This window comes from Aquila chrysaetos, chromosome 9 (assembly GCF_900496995.4).
Source record: "Aquila chrysaetos chrysaetos chromosome 9, bAquChr1.4, whole genome shotgun sequence".
Taxonomy (NCBI): domain Eukaryota; kingdom Metazoa; phylum Chordata; class Aves; order Accipitriformes; family Accipitridae; genus Aquila; species Aquila chrysaetos.
The window spans coordinates 21,026,859-21,041,299 of NC_044012.1; the positions used below are offsets into that span (position 1 = coordinate 21,026,859).

At 46.5% G+C, this 14,441-nt stretch overlaps 2 protein-coding genes across 2 annotated transcripts; one reads left to right on the forward strand and one right to left on the reverse strand.

The window, feature by feature from the left end:
* The first annotated feature begins 630 nt into the window (after positions 1-630).
* Positions 631-13,640, forward strand: B3GNT9 (UDP-GlcNAc:betaGal beta-1,3-N-acetylglucosaminyltransferase 9). The gene is made up of 3 exons (XM_030024811.2): positions 631-1,207; positions 8,888-8,930; positions 9,786-13,640. The coding sequence occupies exon 3, from the start codon at positions 9,850-9,852 to the stop codon at positions 11,092-11,094; it is 1,245 nt and encodes a 414-aa protein (XP_029880671.1). The 5' UTR covers positions 631-1,207; positions 8,888-8,930; positions 9,786-9,849; the 3' UTR covers positions 11,095-13,640.
* On the reverse strand, positions 2,278-5,565 carry LOC121233523. The gene is made up of 2 exons (XM_041125882.1): positions 4,895-5,565; positions 2,278-2,705 (listed from the first exon to the last, which is right to left on the reverse strand). Exons 1-2 carry the CDS (start codon positions 5,241-5,243, stop codon positions 2,278-2,280), a joined length of 777 nt encoding a protein of 258 aa, XP_040981816.1. The 5' UTR covers positions 5,244-5,565.
* Positions 13,641-14,441: the final 801 nt, after the last annotated feature.

Genomic DNA, 14,441 nt, shown 5'->3' on the forward strand with positions numbered 1-14,441 from the left:
AAGCCTTTTTACATTATGTTTGAAAAACAGTCGGGTGTTTGTGAAAACAACAGAGTAGATCAAAACCTGCTTTTACGACAAGTTCACTGTAAATCAAAAACTTTGCATACTAAAGGGACTGTGGTCTGGGCACTCTCCAGACCCGTGGTGTGTGTTAGAGGAATAAGGGTCAATTGTTTCCATTGCAGAAACAAAGAAACAGCCAGAGATAGGAAACGCTATGGCTGCAGTCAGCTGGCAAATTGGTAGCGGTGGCAATTTAGATTTGGCTGCAAATAAAAATGTTTTGTTTAGAACTAATTCAAATTCAATGAAAAAAAAATGAGTGGGGATTTTTTTTTGTTGTTGTTCAGTGTTGTTTTGGGAGGTTTGGGAGGACCCTCGCATCTGTCTTCAGCCTCTGCGCTCCTCAGCTCCCGCCTCCTCCCGTCATTACCCTACTAGGCAAAAAGAAACCAACCGCCAAGTGGATATTCCTTCTGAGCTGAACCCAACCTCAATTTCTAATTTTGAGCCTTTGCAGAGGTCAAGTAAATAATCACAAGGGGATGAAAGAAAAAAACCAAAAGCCAAATTGTGGGGAAAAAAAAGAAAAGACAGAGAAATTAGTACACTTCCTATTGAAAAAAGTTACAGTAAAAAAAAAACCACCCCAGCCTTTTTTGCGCTTGTTATTTTTAACCGGTAAAACAGCAGAACCGATGGAAGTCCCCAGGCCGGCTCTGCGTTCAATCCCTCGACACCTCCGTCCCTGCCCCGTCCCGCGGGGCGCGGATGCCCGGGCGCAGAGACGCGGGGCGCGGGAGCTCTGCGGCGCTGGAGGCCATCTGCGCTCCCCAGCCCGCCGATCACGTGTCAGGCACTTGGAAGCGGACCCAGCTCCTTCCCCTGGTGCGGTTGCTCCTTCCACCACGCTGCAGCAAGCGAGCGAGCGCGAGGAGGGAGCCCGGCGTCCCGTCTCAGACCCCGTTGGCACACGTACCCCTTCCCAGTAGACGCACCAGCACGGGGAAACTTTGCTGGCTTTCAGCATGAAAACGGCCCAGAGTGCAGGAGACGGAGCGCTGCTTTGCTCAGCAAGGATTTCCTTGGTTTCGCTTAAAGGCTGAGGAATGTCTAACGCTAACTATATCCAGATGTGCCTACTTGGCAGCCTGCTGCTGAGACATTACCGAGGGGACACAGGATCAGCGCTATCAAATGGGATGTAAGTATCTATTATGTATGTTTGATCAGGGTGGGTTGGGGAGAGTTATGCAGCAAGCAGCGTGAACTGCAGACCGTCCTTACTGCTTTCTTTTTTCTCCAGCCTGCGGCTTTTCTTTTTGCCTTGTTGCTCTTGCAATGTTGTTACATGCAGCAACCTGAACCGTGATGGTTAACACGCAGCAGGGCTGGCTACAGGCTCTGAACCCGCAGCCTCCAGCCCTGCTAGGTCTGCTTTGCACTTGACTTTCCAAAGAACTTTCTTTGGGTGTTTTAGGTTGTTTTTACAGAAGGAAGTTTGGGGCTTCTTTAGAGAATACCTCCAGTGCTCCGAGACAGGGTTTCCTCCCAACCGTGAACATGTTCCAGTGGTGGCACGTTAACGTTTACAAGCCCTTCCTTATCAGCAAAAGGACATGAATCTTCCCCATGTAGCACTATTGGTTGCTTTGAGCAAAACATGGAAATTTTCAAGCTCTCTAGCGTTGCAAAGACAGAAAGAAAAAAATTCAGTCCCAGTGACTGGGCAGTTACTGATCGCATTTTTTTAACAGCCTTTGGGCAGATTCTGATAAACTTATGTGTTGCGTGTCATCTTGAAATTAGTGGGGCAAGTCAGCACGCACTCTCTCTCCGTTCATGTCTGGGTGTAACAATACACCCATGCTAATGCACTATGATTGCTGTGTTTTGGGGCACATCAGGCAAATTATTCCTTGGATCAGAAGAGGGTCTGGGAGCTGAAAAGGCAGCGAGTGCTGCAGCCTAGGGAGGGCTGGGAAAGGAGGGTGGTTGTTTTGGTGGGGCTGTTTCACGTGCCTGCAAGGCTTTATTCTCCTCCTGGGGCCAGGGGAAATGAATGTTTGCAAGAGAGAAGGCAGGTTTCTCGCCCCGTGCTTGGCTGCTCCAGGAGGGGCCTGTCTCCCCAAAGCACTCAGGGTGTGAGTTGAGCTGCTGAGCTCTCCATAATTCTGAAAATCAGACCACCTACACACAAGACTGCATCTGGATTTAGGAAAGTACCTCTCAAGGCTGCTACGCCTGTGGAAGATAATTGCATGTTACCTTCTCCTACCTTGTGGGCAGCTGAACGCTCTCTTTAAGAGACATGGTGCTGCTCTTCAGAGGAGCTAGAGTTTTCCCGGTTTGCCAGGGCTCGCCATGGCGTGCCTGGCAGCAGTGCGGTCCTGCACGGGCACTGCCCCGATGGCACGTCCAGCCCCGAAAGGGCCAGGAAAACATCCTGCGCTGCTTAAACGCAGCACAGCTGCTGTCCCCAAACCGTGCCACGTGTATGCGAGTGACTTGCTGCCGGGTCAGCAGGGTGACAGGAGGAGCAGTGCAGGCACCCACCGTTCCCTGGAGGTTGTGGGGACGGTCGTGCAGGCAGCCAGTGCCGCCCAGGGTGATCGGGGCTCCCGTGCACAGCTGCCACTGCCTTCTGCCATGGTACCACGCGATTCCCCGCCAGGGATGGTGCAAGTTCCTTTCTGGGACCCCTGTACGTGAGAGCAGACATCTCAGCGTGCGTTTCCAGCCTTTGCACAGCAGCTCTGCAGTTTCTCTGCATTTCGGTTTGTATACTTCAGAAAAGTTTCACCAACTGGGGTGAAAGCTGAAAGGAGGCAACTGCAGCAGCCATTTGCAAGCAGTTGTCTAATACATGACTGGCATTGCGATGGCGAGACTGGCAGCATCAGCAGGAGAGGCTGTAATAAAATGGGACCGGCCAGCTGTGAAGCTGATGAAACCACATATTTCAGGACTGTGGCAAGCAGAGAGATAAATAAGGCACCCTGTCCCGTAGCAGTGTGGATCTTGTCCATTCGTTCGCACTGGCCTGAAAAGCAGCTCCGACAGGAAAGTTGGAAATGGTCTTTGGAGTGGGGCCTGCGTTTTTGTTACCTGCTTGCGCAGTGTTTCAACCAACAGAGCTTTTGCCTCCAGGTGCTGCAACGCAAGTAACGGCAGCAGTGAGGCCATGCCGGTGACACCGGAGCGCTGCTGCGACAGCGGCACCAGCCAGCAGCATCTGAGCAGTGCCATGGTGTGCACTGCGAGCCTCTGCCCCTCTGTACTGTGTTCGTTTGGCTCTGGCTCACGATCCCAACTCCTGGGAAAGCTCTCTTAAGACATTCAGGTAATTAAATCCCACAGCCTATTCTCAGTTTGTTTATAGACTTCAAAACTTCTGAGCAGCTGAATGAGATCGGCTCTTTTTTTCTGGTAAGGCAGATTAGTGACTGTTTTGGTTACTTCATTTTTCTAAGGCTTTGTGCTAATGAACGTGCCGAAGGGCATCTCTTGTATTTCAGCCTGCCCTGTCTTCTAGTCAAGAAGATCAAATCGTTCAGCATCGCTTTGTAATCCTATAGCTCCAAATGAGACCTCTTCACAAACACTGTAATGCAGAGAGGAGTTGTCCGGCACCAAAGCCACTTGAAGGATCAACTTTGATGAGGTTATTGACTTTGCCTGGAGGCAGGAGGGAGGGGAACCAAACACCAAACAGACAAAACCAAAAAAGAAGCCATGCAGGAATAAAACTCCTTACATGACACCCAAACATAGAAATGAAAGAGGGCTTCTTCCCCTGCTCCAACACATAGAACTATTCTTCCCCTTTAAACACTCCAAAACCAGCTCAAACCGTTAAACCCAAGTTGTTTCATGCATGTTTTTGTACGTGGGGCAGAACAAACCCAGCGCTGGAAGCCAACACATTTCCCTGTGCGGGTACCCCAAAGAGCCCAGACATCCATGAGATGCAAAATGAAGATGAGGTTTTGCCAGCACAAGACCCATACCGAGATAACTCAGCTGAGAGTTTCAAACCTTTGCCTTAGTGCTTCACTTCAGGTTTCTGCACAAGGGCAAGAGAAGGATGGCAGCCCAACGCGGCTTGAAGAGAGCAAAACAAGTGATCCCCACGCAAAACAGAGTGCTGCTCATGTCTGCATGTTCAGCAACGCATTTAAACTAAACCGGTGTGGACACAGAAGTCAAACGCTCTCCTGACCGTTGGGGGCTTGGAGGATGGCACCAAGCGAGAGTCAGTAGGGACATGTTGTCAGCAGAGCTTCAGGCAGCGCGGACTTCTTGCTGTCAGCATCTTGGTCTGGTGGGATAGAGCTAATCTGCGCACGTCTGTTTCACACAGTCCCAGCTGCAGGATGGGCATAGGGTACGTTGTTATTCTTGCTGGTGCATTCTTGAACAGCATCAGGAGGCGGCAGCAGAAGAACAGCAGCACAAGGTGTGGAGGGGCCTGGGAGCTTGATTTGCTCTTGCTGAGTGAATCAGGACGGAAAAACTGCTGGAAATGAGGTGGGAGACACACATGCGCACAGACCTTCCCACTGCAGGTCAGAGCCCGGGTCTCAGCTTCCGGCACTGGGTGTTACAACCCGACTTTGCTCTCGTGAAATGTGTTCAACCAACGTGAAATGAAAACAAATATCCAAAACCTCAAGCATTGCCTCAAAGCACCCCCACCAGCCAGAATTCTCCAAGTTCCCCCCGAGGACTGCAAAAAACTCATTGCACCCACCGGTGCTGGATCCCCAATACTTTCTTTAGCTCATTTTACAGACAAACAGATAAGACATCTCCATCAGCGACAACAGCCCTACATATTGCATGGCCCACACAACGTATGCGGCCCCTCCATTGCCCAACTGAAACCTACCAGTGGCAGCTCCAGCTTCAGGAGTGAGGAGGGGAGCCGGCAATGCTTTGCATGCAGCAGGGCAGCAAGTTGATCTGGGGACAACCCACAGTCGTGCTTGGTGGGGACGGGTGCTCCCGTGAGCCAGGCTGGGACAAGCAAGCATGCAGCAGAGCTTGTTGCTGTGTTTTATACCTTCTTGCTTGGTGTACCACATTTCAGCTTGCCTTGCTATCGCAGCTGCTTTTCCTGAGGCTGGGTGGGTTGAATAATCACTCTTCAAGGCACAAAGCAACATGCCAGAATCCCCAAGGCTTCTTGACTGAATGTGGGGACAGGATCCAGAGGATTTTTCCCCACCTGGGCCCATGTGAGCAGAAGTGCCAAGAGATGGAGACGTGACAGCTGCTGCAAAAGAAGGAAGTTTCCAGGATGAGCTCAAGGCTTCACGTCATTCAACTGGGAATGAAGACAAGCAACTTAAAAAAAAAAAAATTTAAAAAAAAATCATCATTTAACTGCTTTTATTGCAGCACTCCCTGGCTGTATTTCAGAATCCTCCTCTCAAATAAATGAAAACCAGGCGGAGGACTGGGCCCTCTGCCCAAGCATGCAACAGCGCAGGTCAGATTCCCTGCCTGGATGCTCACCAGGGTGCCGTGCCCCGCTCCGACCACTTCCAGCTTTCGAGCATTTTGTTGCCTCTCGGGCCATGCAGGCTGTGGACCCCTCGGTCCTTCCAGCACTTTCCCTACGTACAGGCTCCCAATGTTGCTTCCTCATGGATATGGGACCTCACCCTCTTCCTACAGCCCAGCTCAGACCTCTAACATCACCGGTGCCCACAGCCCAGCACGCAACACTCCCGACCTTCCCCAGGACCCACCTTGTCCCACTGCCTGGGCAACCTGCACCCTCCCATTCAGACCCGCATGAGCCAGACTCAAGATCCTTACTGTAGCCATCCCCGGGCAGGCAACACAAAGAGGGACAACTGCCCATTTTTCCAAGCTTGGAGGACATGGGAGGCAGCCCTGGCAGCTAAGCCTGCATTCCCGAGGCACTGCATGATGCAACAGTTTTATAACCCCAGCTCCGTGTCACAAGTTGGATGGAGATCCCCCCCCAGCAGCATACGAAGGAGAGGCGCGTCCGCCTTGGATGCGGACACACAGCAAGATGCTGTCCCGAGAAACGTTCTGCTGTTCTCACATCTCTCTTGTTTGGCATCAAATATTTTCTGCTCACTTTGACAGCTCTGTAATTTTTCCCCCTCTCCCCAGTGTCGAGGTGGATGAATAATCTTTTTGGCTTTAGGACAAACCGGAGTGTCTGCCAGAATCATCAATCCCTCCGAATTCAAGAACAGGACAGCTTTTCCTAGTGACATCCATGGGTAGAGTTCACACCTGTGTAATAATTGAACGTATTTCCTTCAAAAGAAGGAAATATCTAACAAAGATTGGAAAATCCATATAATTCAATCAAGGAATCACTTCAAGGGCTGGCAACATCTTTCGAAAATGAGATGTCTGTATTCGGCACCGAACTGTTTTATTTCAGCATGGAAATCGCTGTTTCGGATTCTTTTATTTCAATAAATGAAAACACAGAAGAAAATCCGGGCTATCAGCCCAGGCTTGTAACAATTCAGGGTTTTTCTTGGCTTTTCCAAGGGCACTTATTGCCAGATTGCGAGATGCTGGCAGGATAAATCTGTAAGCCATGGAAATTACGAGTTTCATGACACACACATTTTATTCCAAACCCTCGCCGATAAAATTAAACAGAGGAAAGAGCCAGGACTTTCATCCAGCTCCTTAATTACCATCTGGAGTCTGGCAGCTGAAATAAGATCAAACTTTTGCATAGAAAAGGAAAAAAAAAATTTGCTATTACAGTGGGGAAAGAGATGAGACTTTACAAAGAGCTTGAGTAGAGTTACACAAACATCCCGACGCTATCAGTATCTGTCCTGCCAGGGGCTGCACATCTCCCACTCGCTTCTCGTGTGCACAGAGCTGCATAGCACCTCAATAAAGCTTATCCCATCGCTCCAGAAGGAGCAAAAATGCCTTAGTTTTAGTTCTTAGGAGCTTTTTGAGACAGGGTCCTTATTTCGGCTATCTCAATAACACCCAGCAAAAATTCTTGCTCGTGATGGGCAAAAGAGGGACAGACGCTTTCTCCTTAGCGGATCCAGTTCAGTGGCATGTCCTGGGTGTAGTGGGAGCATCCCTTCATACCCCCGGAGCTTCTGGAAAATTATTGAAGGCAACATGAGGGAAAGTCTGCTGGGAACTGCATCTTGACAGATAAAAGATGATTTAGCACAAAACTGAAACACAGCGGGTCACTGCAGACCACAATCAGGACTTGCCAAGGGTAATTCGCACACGACAGACGTAAAATGCAAACTAACATCCTATAGGCATTAGAAGGGACTGTTTCACAAGGCTGAAAACAGTTATGAGCCAAGTCACATGGCAGAAAGAACATAAACAGAAAACAGCTTCTGATTATTGTAACTATTTTAACAACAATTTATGAGAGATCAGAGAAAATTCTACAATCCTGCTATTAACATCAAAGCTGCGCCGGTTAAGACATCTGCCTAGCCTAGGAGAGAAGTGAAAGGTACAGTAAAAAAAGCCAACAGAGAAAACCCCAGCAATCTCTATTAGAGGCCAGAAAACAGCAAGAAAGAAGGCCTGAGGAAAAAGGCATGGTCATCAAGACAAGGAGGAAGTGATTTTAAATCCACCAGGAATGCAAAGAGCCTTACACCAAGGCACAGATAAGCCATTTGCTAAAATAAAGTTTTCAGAAATAATGGAGACAAAGCAGACAAGGTCAGTAAATATTTTGGAGCTGCACTTGGGGAAAAAGATAGGTGATACCATATGGTGATGAAATACTCTCCATTTCAACAGTAACTTGGAGATGCAGTTAACCAGTAATGAAAAAGCAAAATATTTTAAAATTATGAGATCCAAGTAATGTGCATCTAAGAATTTTAAAGGGGCTGACCAAGAAATCAGCTGGTTTATTAATTTTGCTTTCTCATAAGTCTTGAAATACTGCCTAGATCCCACAGTGTCTGGAGGTAAAGTTGTGCAACTACTTTCATACTTCATAATTACAGACTCGTCAGTCTAATTTTGAGCTTCGAGAAGATAACGTTATGGCTGATTCAAAATTGATGGCTAATGAACAATTAGCAGGTGATACAATCCACGACAGTGAAAAAAGATTTGCTGAAAACAGATGCCACCACACTAAAGAGGGTCCTGTTTTAGGTCATAATCACGCCAAATAACAATATTCTTACCCAGCACTTTGCTGCCCTGTTAGATGTTTGAGTCAGTAAGGCGGCTACAGGGCTCGACAGGAGGCTGAGCATCCGTGTGCTCCACAGGCTAACAATGCTGGAAACACTGAATTGCAGGAATAAATTGCTTAGGAAGGCGCAGGCCCTGACTCCTCCACCCTTTTCAGTCCTTAAGGAGCGTTCCTTAAGTGAAGGCAGACTGCCGTACAACCAGGCAGCTTTCAATCAAGAAGTTTTTGGATATGAGCTCAGGTAATTCAAGACAGACAGACAACTGTAATACCTTCAAAGGTAGCTTCTACTAATACAGCCCAGGCAAGATAGAGCTGTAAATCACTTATGAGCATAAAACATTCTCAGTGGATGTATAAAATACTTAGGTGCACTTGTGGGAAAATTTTGGGGTGGAGCTAAACTTTTACCAACATGCTCCTTGCTAATGACTGTAGGGATTATGATTGTCACCTGCCTTCTCCGGGAGACCGGAGTGACTGTTGGTCCCCTCTGTTTAACTCAGTTGTTAGCCGCCATGCGGAACGGCGTGGCTGCACATACAGTGGTGATGAGAGGACCTGCCTTTGCTGCAGCTATGGACACTTGACCAGCTCTTTCCCTCAACGATGGTTACATGCTGCTTTCTGCCTTCTTACTACTCTATTGTTATTTTTTTTGTTTGTTTGCAGTTGAAGAACCGATCAAATGAAACAGAAGATCTCCAGGAAAAGTGTAAGTGAGCAATCCAATCTTGTATTGCAAAAGGCAGCTTCATCTATCACATGTGACTAAACCATTCCTAACACCAGGCTCTGCCTTGCTTCTGCATATTGGGATTTATTTGCCCACATCTTGCTTACCAGTTGGGGTGATTTGGCAGAGGCAAAACCCCCATGGCCCCTTCTAACCTTATTAATGGAAGTTATTTATAATGGTTTAATATTTTATAAAGAATACTGGCAGCAAAAAGGCCCTATGTGCATTCGAGAGGGTGCCTAACGTATTCATTTTGAAGGCAAAAATCAGGTTTACGAGAGCTGCCTCTGTGTGGGGGGCAATGCCAGCAACACGCTGCCACTGAAAACTCTGCCCTTAGGCAGCCAGCTCTGCGCCTCCTCGTTTCGACTCAAAAACGGTAAAAGCAGCAAGAAACAGTTACCAAGTTGTGGGCCAGAGGTGGGGGGGGAGAAAGAAAAAAAAATCTAATGATTTATGGAAGAATGGCATTGTTCATCATTTTCCACCTTGTTTTTCCCAAAGCAGTGAAATCTCTGAAATGGCAAAGCGTGTTCTGCAGAGAGAGACGTGGGAGGAAGGGCTGATTTCACATTGTGTTTAGGGAGCGGTTTTCAGGATGATGGATGACTGCTCGGTGACTTAACTAACCAAGTCACAGAGCCAGAGCACTCGGATCAGCATTAAGTTTGGAACCCGCGTGCCTTTTGGCAAGTTCCTTAACAAGTCTGTGTTTGTATGAGTAAAATGCACTTTACTGCTAGTTCTTTAAATGGTGTTTCAGTTAGTCTTGCCTGCATGCTTCAAAGCTGCTGAATCCTCGTTGCTGACACACCGTATGTTTATTTACAGATGGACACTGGTGCCAGGCAGCTCAAACACAGCTTTTAACAGTCCCAGAAACACCGCGGAGACAATGAGAGTTCGTCTCAAAGGGGATGCAATCTGTACCCTCTTCCTGCTGGTAGCACTTTGCTCTCTACTCTACTCCCAGCTGGAACATTTAGTCCCAGTAGGAAACAAGGAGCCAACACAGAAGAAGCCTTCAGTAACACCGAAAATACTCTCTGACCCCAGAGCACCTTGGAGACTGATGCCAGCAGAGGCAACAGTACCCAGACCCCAAGTAACTCCCATCATTAGACGAACAGAAGTGGCCAACAACAGGGTCCAAACTACAACTCCATCCCCGTTGACTGATTCTGCCTTCAACTTCAAGCACTATCTCCTAAACAAGGATAACAGGAACTTCAATCTCCTCATTAACCAGCCCAAGAAATGCAGGAAAACACCTGGAGGTCCCTTTCTGCTCATTGCTATCAAATCGGTAGTTGAAGACTTTGACAGACGTGAGATTGTCCGGAAGACTTGGGGCAGGGAGGGTTTGGTGAACGGGGAGCAGATCCAGCGAGTGTTCCTCCTGGGAACACCAAAGAATAGGACAGTGCTGGCAACATGGGAGACCCTGATCCACCAGGAGAGTCAGACATACCGGGACATTTTACTCTGGGACTTCATGGACACTTTCTTCAATCTGACCCTGAAGGAGATCCATTTCCTGAACTGGGCTGCTGAATTCTGCCACAACGTGAAATTTATTTTTAAAGGTGACGCCGATGTTTTTGTCAACGTCGAGAACATTGTTGACTTCCTGGAGAGACATGACCCCACTGAGGACCTCTTTGTTGGGGACATCATCTACAACGCCCGCCCTATCCGTGTCCGAAAGAGCAAATACTATATCCCAGAGACCATGTACGGGCTAAGCATCTATCCAGCCTATGCAGGAGGAGGAGGGTTTTTGCTGTCCAGCCGCACCATGAGGAAGCTCTCTAGGGCTTGCAGAGAGGTGGAACTCTTCCCCATTGATGATGTCTTTTTGGGCATGTGCTTACAGAGAATCAACCTCAAACCCATTTTGCATGAAGGATTCAAGACCTTTGGCATTGTCAAGCCTTCTGCTGCCCCACACCTACAGACATTTGACCCCTGTTTTTACAAAGATCTCATGGTAGTTCACAGTCTGAAAGTTGCTGAGATCTGGCTAATGTGGAACCTGCTCCACAGCCCACATCTTTCCTGTACTCAGAAGAAGCAAGTGAAGAAGCCTTTCCAATGGAAAAAGAAAGCTCAAATAACACAGGCAACACCGCTCAGATAATGCAGGCAGACTGCAGCAAAAATGCATAGTAAACCAGCTGAGAAAGGGAACCTGGAAGCTTTGCAACCAAATGAGCCGACTTTAGAAATATTTTAGCACATCTTATTTACAAAGTTAAGAGAAGATGACAAAGTATTGCAGGAATTTGCCAAAATCCTGCATTTGCACAACATACCATGTAGGTCCTTCTCCATTAATGAGTCCAAATAATCATAACAGTATCTTTAATTTATTATTATTTATTAGAATTATAGCTGTGCTTAGCAGCCCAATGTGTAAAAAGCACATTGCAAAATGCAATCCTTGGAGATTTTTCAGCTTTATTAGAAATGTGAGAAATGAAAGAAGATAGAGGGCAAGAGATGACACCAAGGAGCACAGGGATCGTTGTCAACTTGTTACCTTCACTTGGACTCATTGAAAAATGACCAAACTACCCAGTAACTGGAGTAAAGGAAATCAAGTCACCTTAGTGTATGCTCAAATCAAATCACCGCTGCCTGGTTGGCTTTCTATAGGCCTCATAAGAGGAGAAAAACAGCTAGCAGCTATTGAAATGGGGTCCTATGCATTGCAGATAGGATGGACAACAAGAAAACAAACTGGAGGCTGAGGGTGGCATGGCTGGTTGAGCAAAGGACAGGTAAGTAGACAACTGGGAAGGGGCAGACTTCCAAAGGGCCTTTAAAGAAAGGACAAGAAGAACTTTGAGTTGATTGCTCCAAGTCTTGATTTTTCATTATTCATAGCAACACCTCAGTTCAAATATCTGCTCCATTGACACACTCAGGACTCAGGGGACCAGTTTTTGGCACTTCCATGAGCTCAGGCTCTACGCTATGCTGACTGGCACGCAGTGAAAACTCAAAGTCATCCAACAGCATCTGATCTCTCTCACCATCTAATCCAGATCTTCAGAAGGTTTGCATCTGGAGAGATCCTTTGGCCTTTGCTTGTGAGGGTAAAACCACACAGAGTTGCTGCTTGCGTCACATTTGGGAGCTTCTTCAAACCAAAGGAAAACTTGTCAATGGACTGGACTGGTTTCTATAGACCTTGGTGCTCTTGCCTGGCATACAGTCAACTACAAAGAGCAGCCAAGACTTTTCATATTGCTGCGGGTGTCACGTGAAGGGAGAAAGCAGTCTTGAGACAAAAGGGCTTCAGAATAAAAGCCTTTCTAAATTTATTGCAAGAAAGCAAAAACACAAAGCAATCTTTCTGTTGGACTTTGCAAGGTTCAGTCAGCCTGTAACTTCTTAAGTATTTTAAGCATCGGACAAGAACACTGGATTGCTTAGTTTTTCAAAGAACAGTCAATACTTTGAAGCATTTTGGTTTTTCCAGCAGCAGATTACCTTAAAAGAACACCCTTTTCTTGGACATCAAAGAGGAATTAAAATTCCTCTAAATCAGGGTTAAAAAACTACAAAATTCGTGGGGCAAAGAGCCTGAATTCACCTCTGATACTGTGTTTGTTAATTCTTTTGCAATTTTTCCCCCCTCAGCAAAACTCCTATCCATCAGAGAACCCCCAGTGCCATTCCTCTTCAGGAGGGCACATACACACCGCTTCAAAGGAAACTACAATCAGTCATAAATGTCCAGGAAGTTGCTTTCACTTGGACAGAGCCTGCAGCACAGCTGCATTTCATGTCTGGGTATAACCTTCCTCCTGCCCAGCAGTAGTCCAGGTTCAGTACTCATATTAACTATGCACAGCATGGAGGAAAGCAAGCTGGTAATAGCCATTGGTAGACTATTAACAACAGTCTTACGTGCTATCTTCATCATAAGAGTTTAAGCCTTACAATAATGTATTTCCAAGGAAAGGTCAGCTGTATAGAAATCAAAAGACCATATGTTGATTTGGGGTATTTTCAGGATGCAATCCTGAAATACAAAATGCTCGTGTAAGCTTTACAAGGAGCTCTGTCAGGTGTGGAAATAAGCCAGAGCCTTGCTGGTGGGAGAAAGCCAGTCACGCCCCTGTCTGCTAATATGTGTGATACTTACGTATTTATGAGCTTGTACAGAAATGTATTACCTGTAATTAGTTTACAGTTTGGGAAATTATTTATATCATTATTAAAAGACAGCATGCAGACGTGCCTCTAGTTGTCAGAGTGAGTCTGTCAAGTACATCTGCACACATGTTGTAAGACTAACACCACAGGTATTTTTCCTGAAGACAGTAACATGAAAAATACATTATTCATTATTTTGGATAACTTGGTAAATCTTTCCCTATGCTGGACTTAATTTACTGGTAATGACAGAAAAATAAACACGTCTTACCTTATGATTTCCTACAAGGCAGCTAGTCAGGTTCAGCAGTCCTTATTAAGATCTTCCTTTTAACCTTGGAGATGCACAGAGATTGGCTCCTCCCGCTATAACATCTTCAGATCTGCAATCTACCTACAGTACAGCATTAATGAGAGCATTTTGTCCCAGATCAAAGTTGTTGTTCAACATCCACCTGTACCAGCACATACTCTGATAGATTACAGAAATGGAACTAGAGCAAACTGTTTACTCTGTTGTGTTAGTCTATGGAATAGCTCGTTTCTTTTATCCAGTGAATACTAAATCTAGTATCTAAAAATGAAAGATACATCTGTTTTTGTTCTCCAGCTTCTGCTGCATGGCCTGTTTGACCTGGTTTTAAAAGTTTCCATTTGCTTCTGCAGTTGAGCTGGAAGTTCACAGACTCCATATGTGAGCATAACGCACTGGAATGCACTAGGGAAATGCTGGAGGGCAGTGCTGCATCCCCTGCAGTTTATTAAATTCTACTTCCTGCCACAGTAGGCAAAAAGTCTTTGACTTCATCCATGCTGGAGATTGTTTCCTAAAATACGAGGTTCTTTTCAGAAAATCCTAAAACCCTAGGTGTGTATGAGAACTGGCAGGAAGGACGTTCCACTGACCTTTCCGACACATCTCAGAAAACCCAAACCATCCATTTCAGAATGACATTCTGAGCAGCTTTTATTAACTGGCTAATTCAATGCACCAGTCAGGGTTTTGCTACAAAGGCTTGCGTGGCAATTCTTTTCATGACTAACCCATGATGAGAAAACATAAAAATATCCTAAGTGGGTTCTACCAGTAGCAAGGAAGGCAAGCAGACATCCTCGAGACAGACATAAACATCTGAAGCTAATACAGTACAGTAGGTTTTATTGAATCCCAGGGACCCACACACAGTGAAATTTTGTTCTTACTGTATGTAAGTAGCCAGGTTTGGTCACTGTAACGAGCAGAGCTGGCTCGAAGCTCACGTTCAGCACCTCCAAATGCATCTCTGGACACATAAACTGGTAGTGAATGCCAAGATCCAT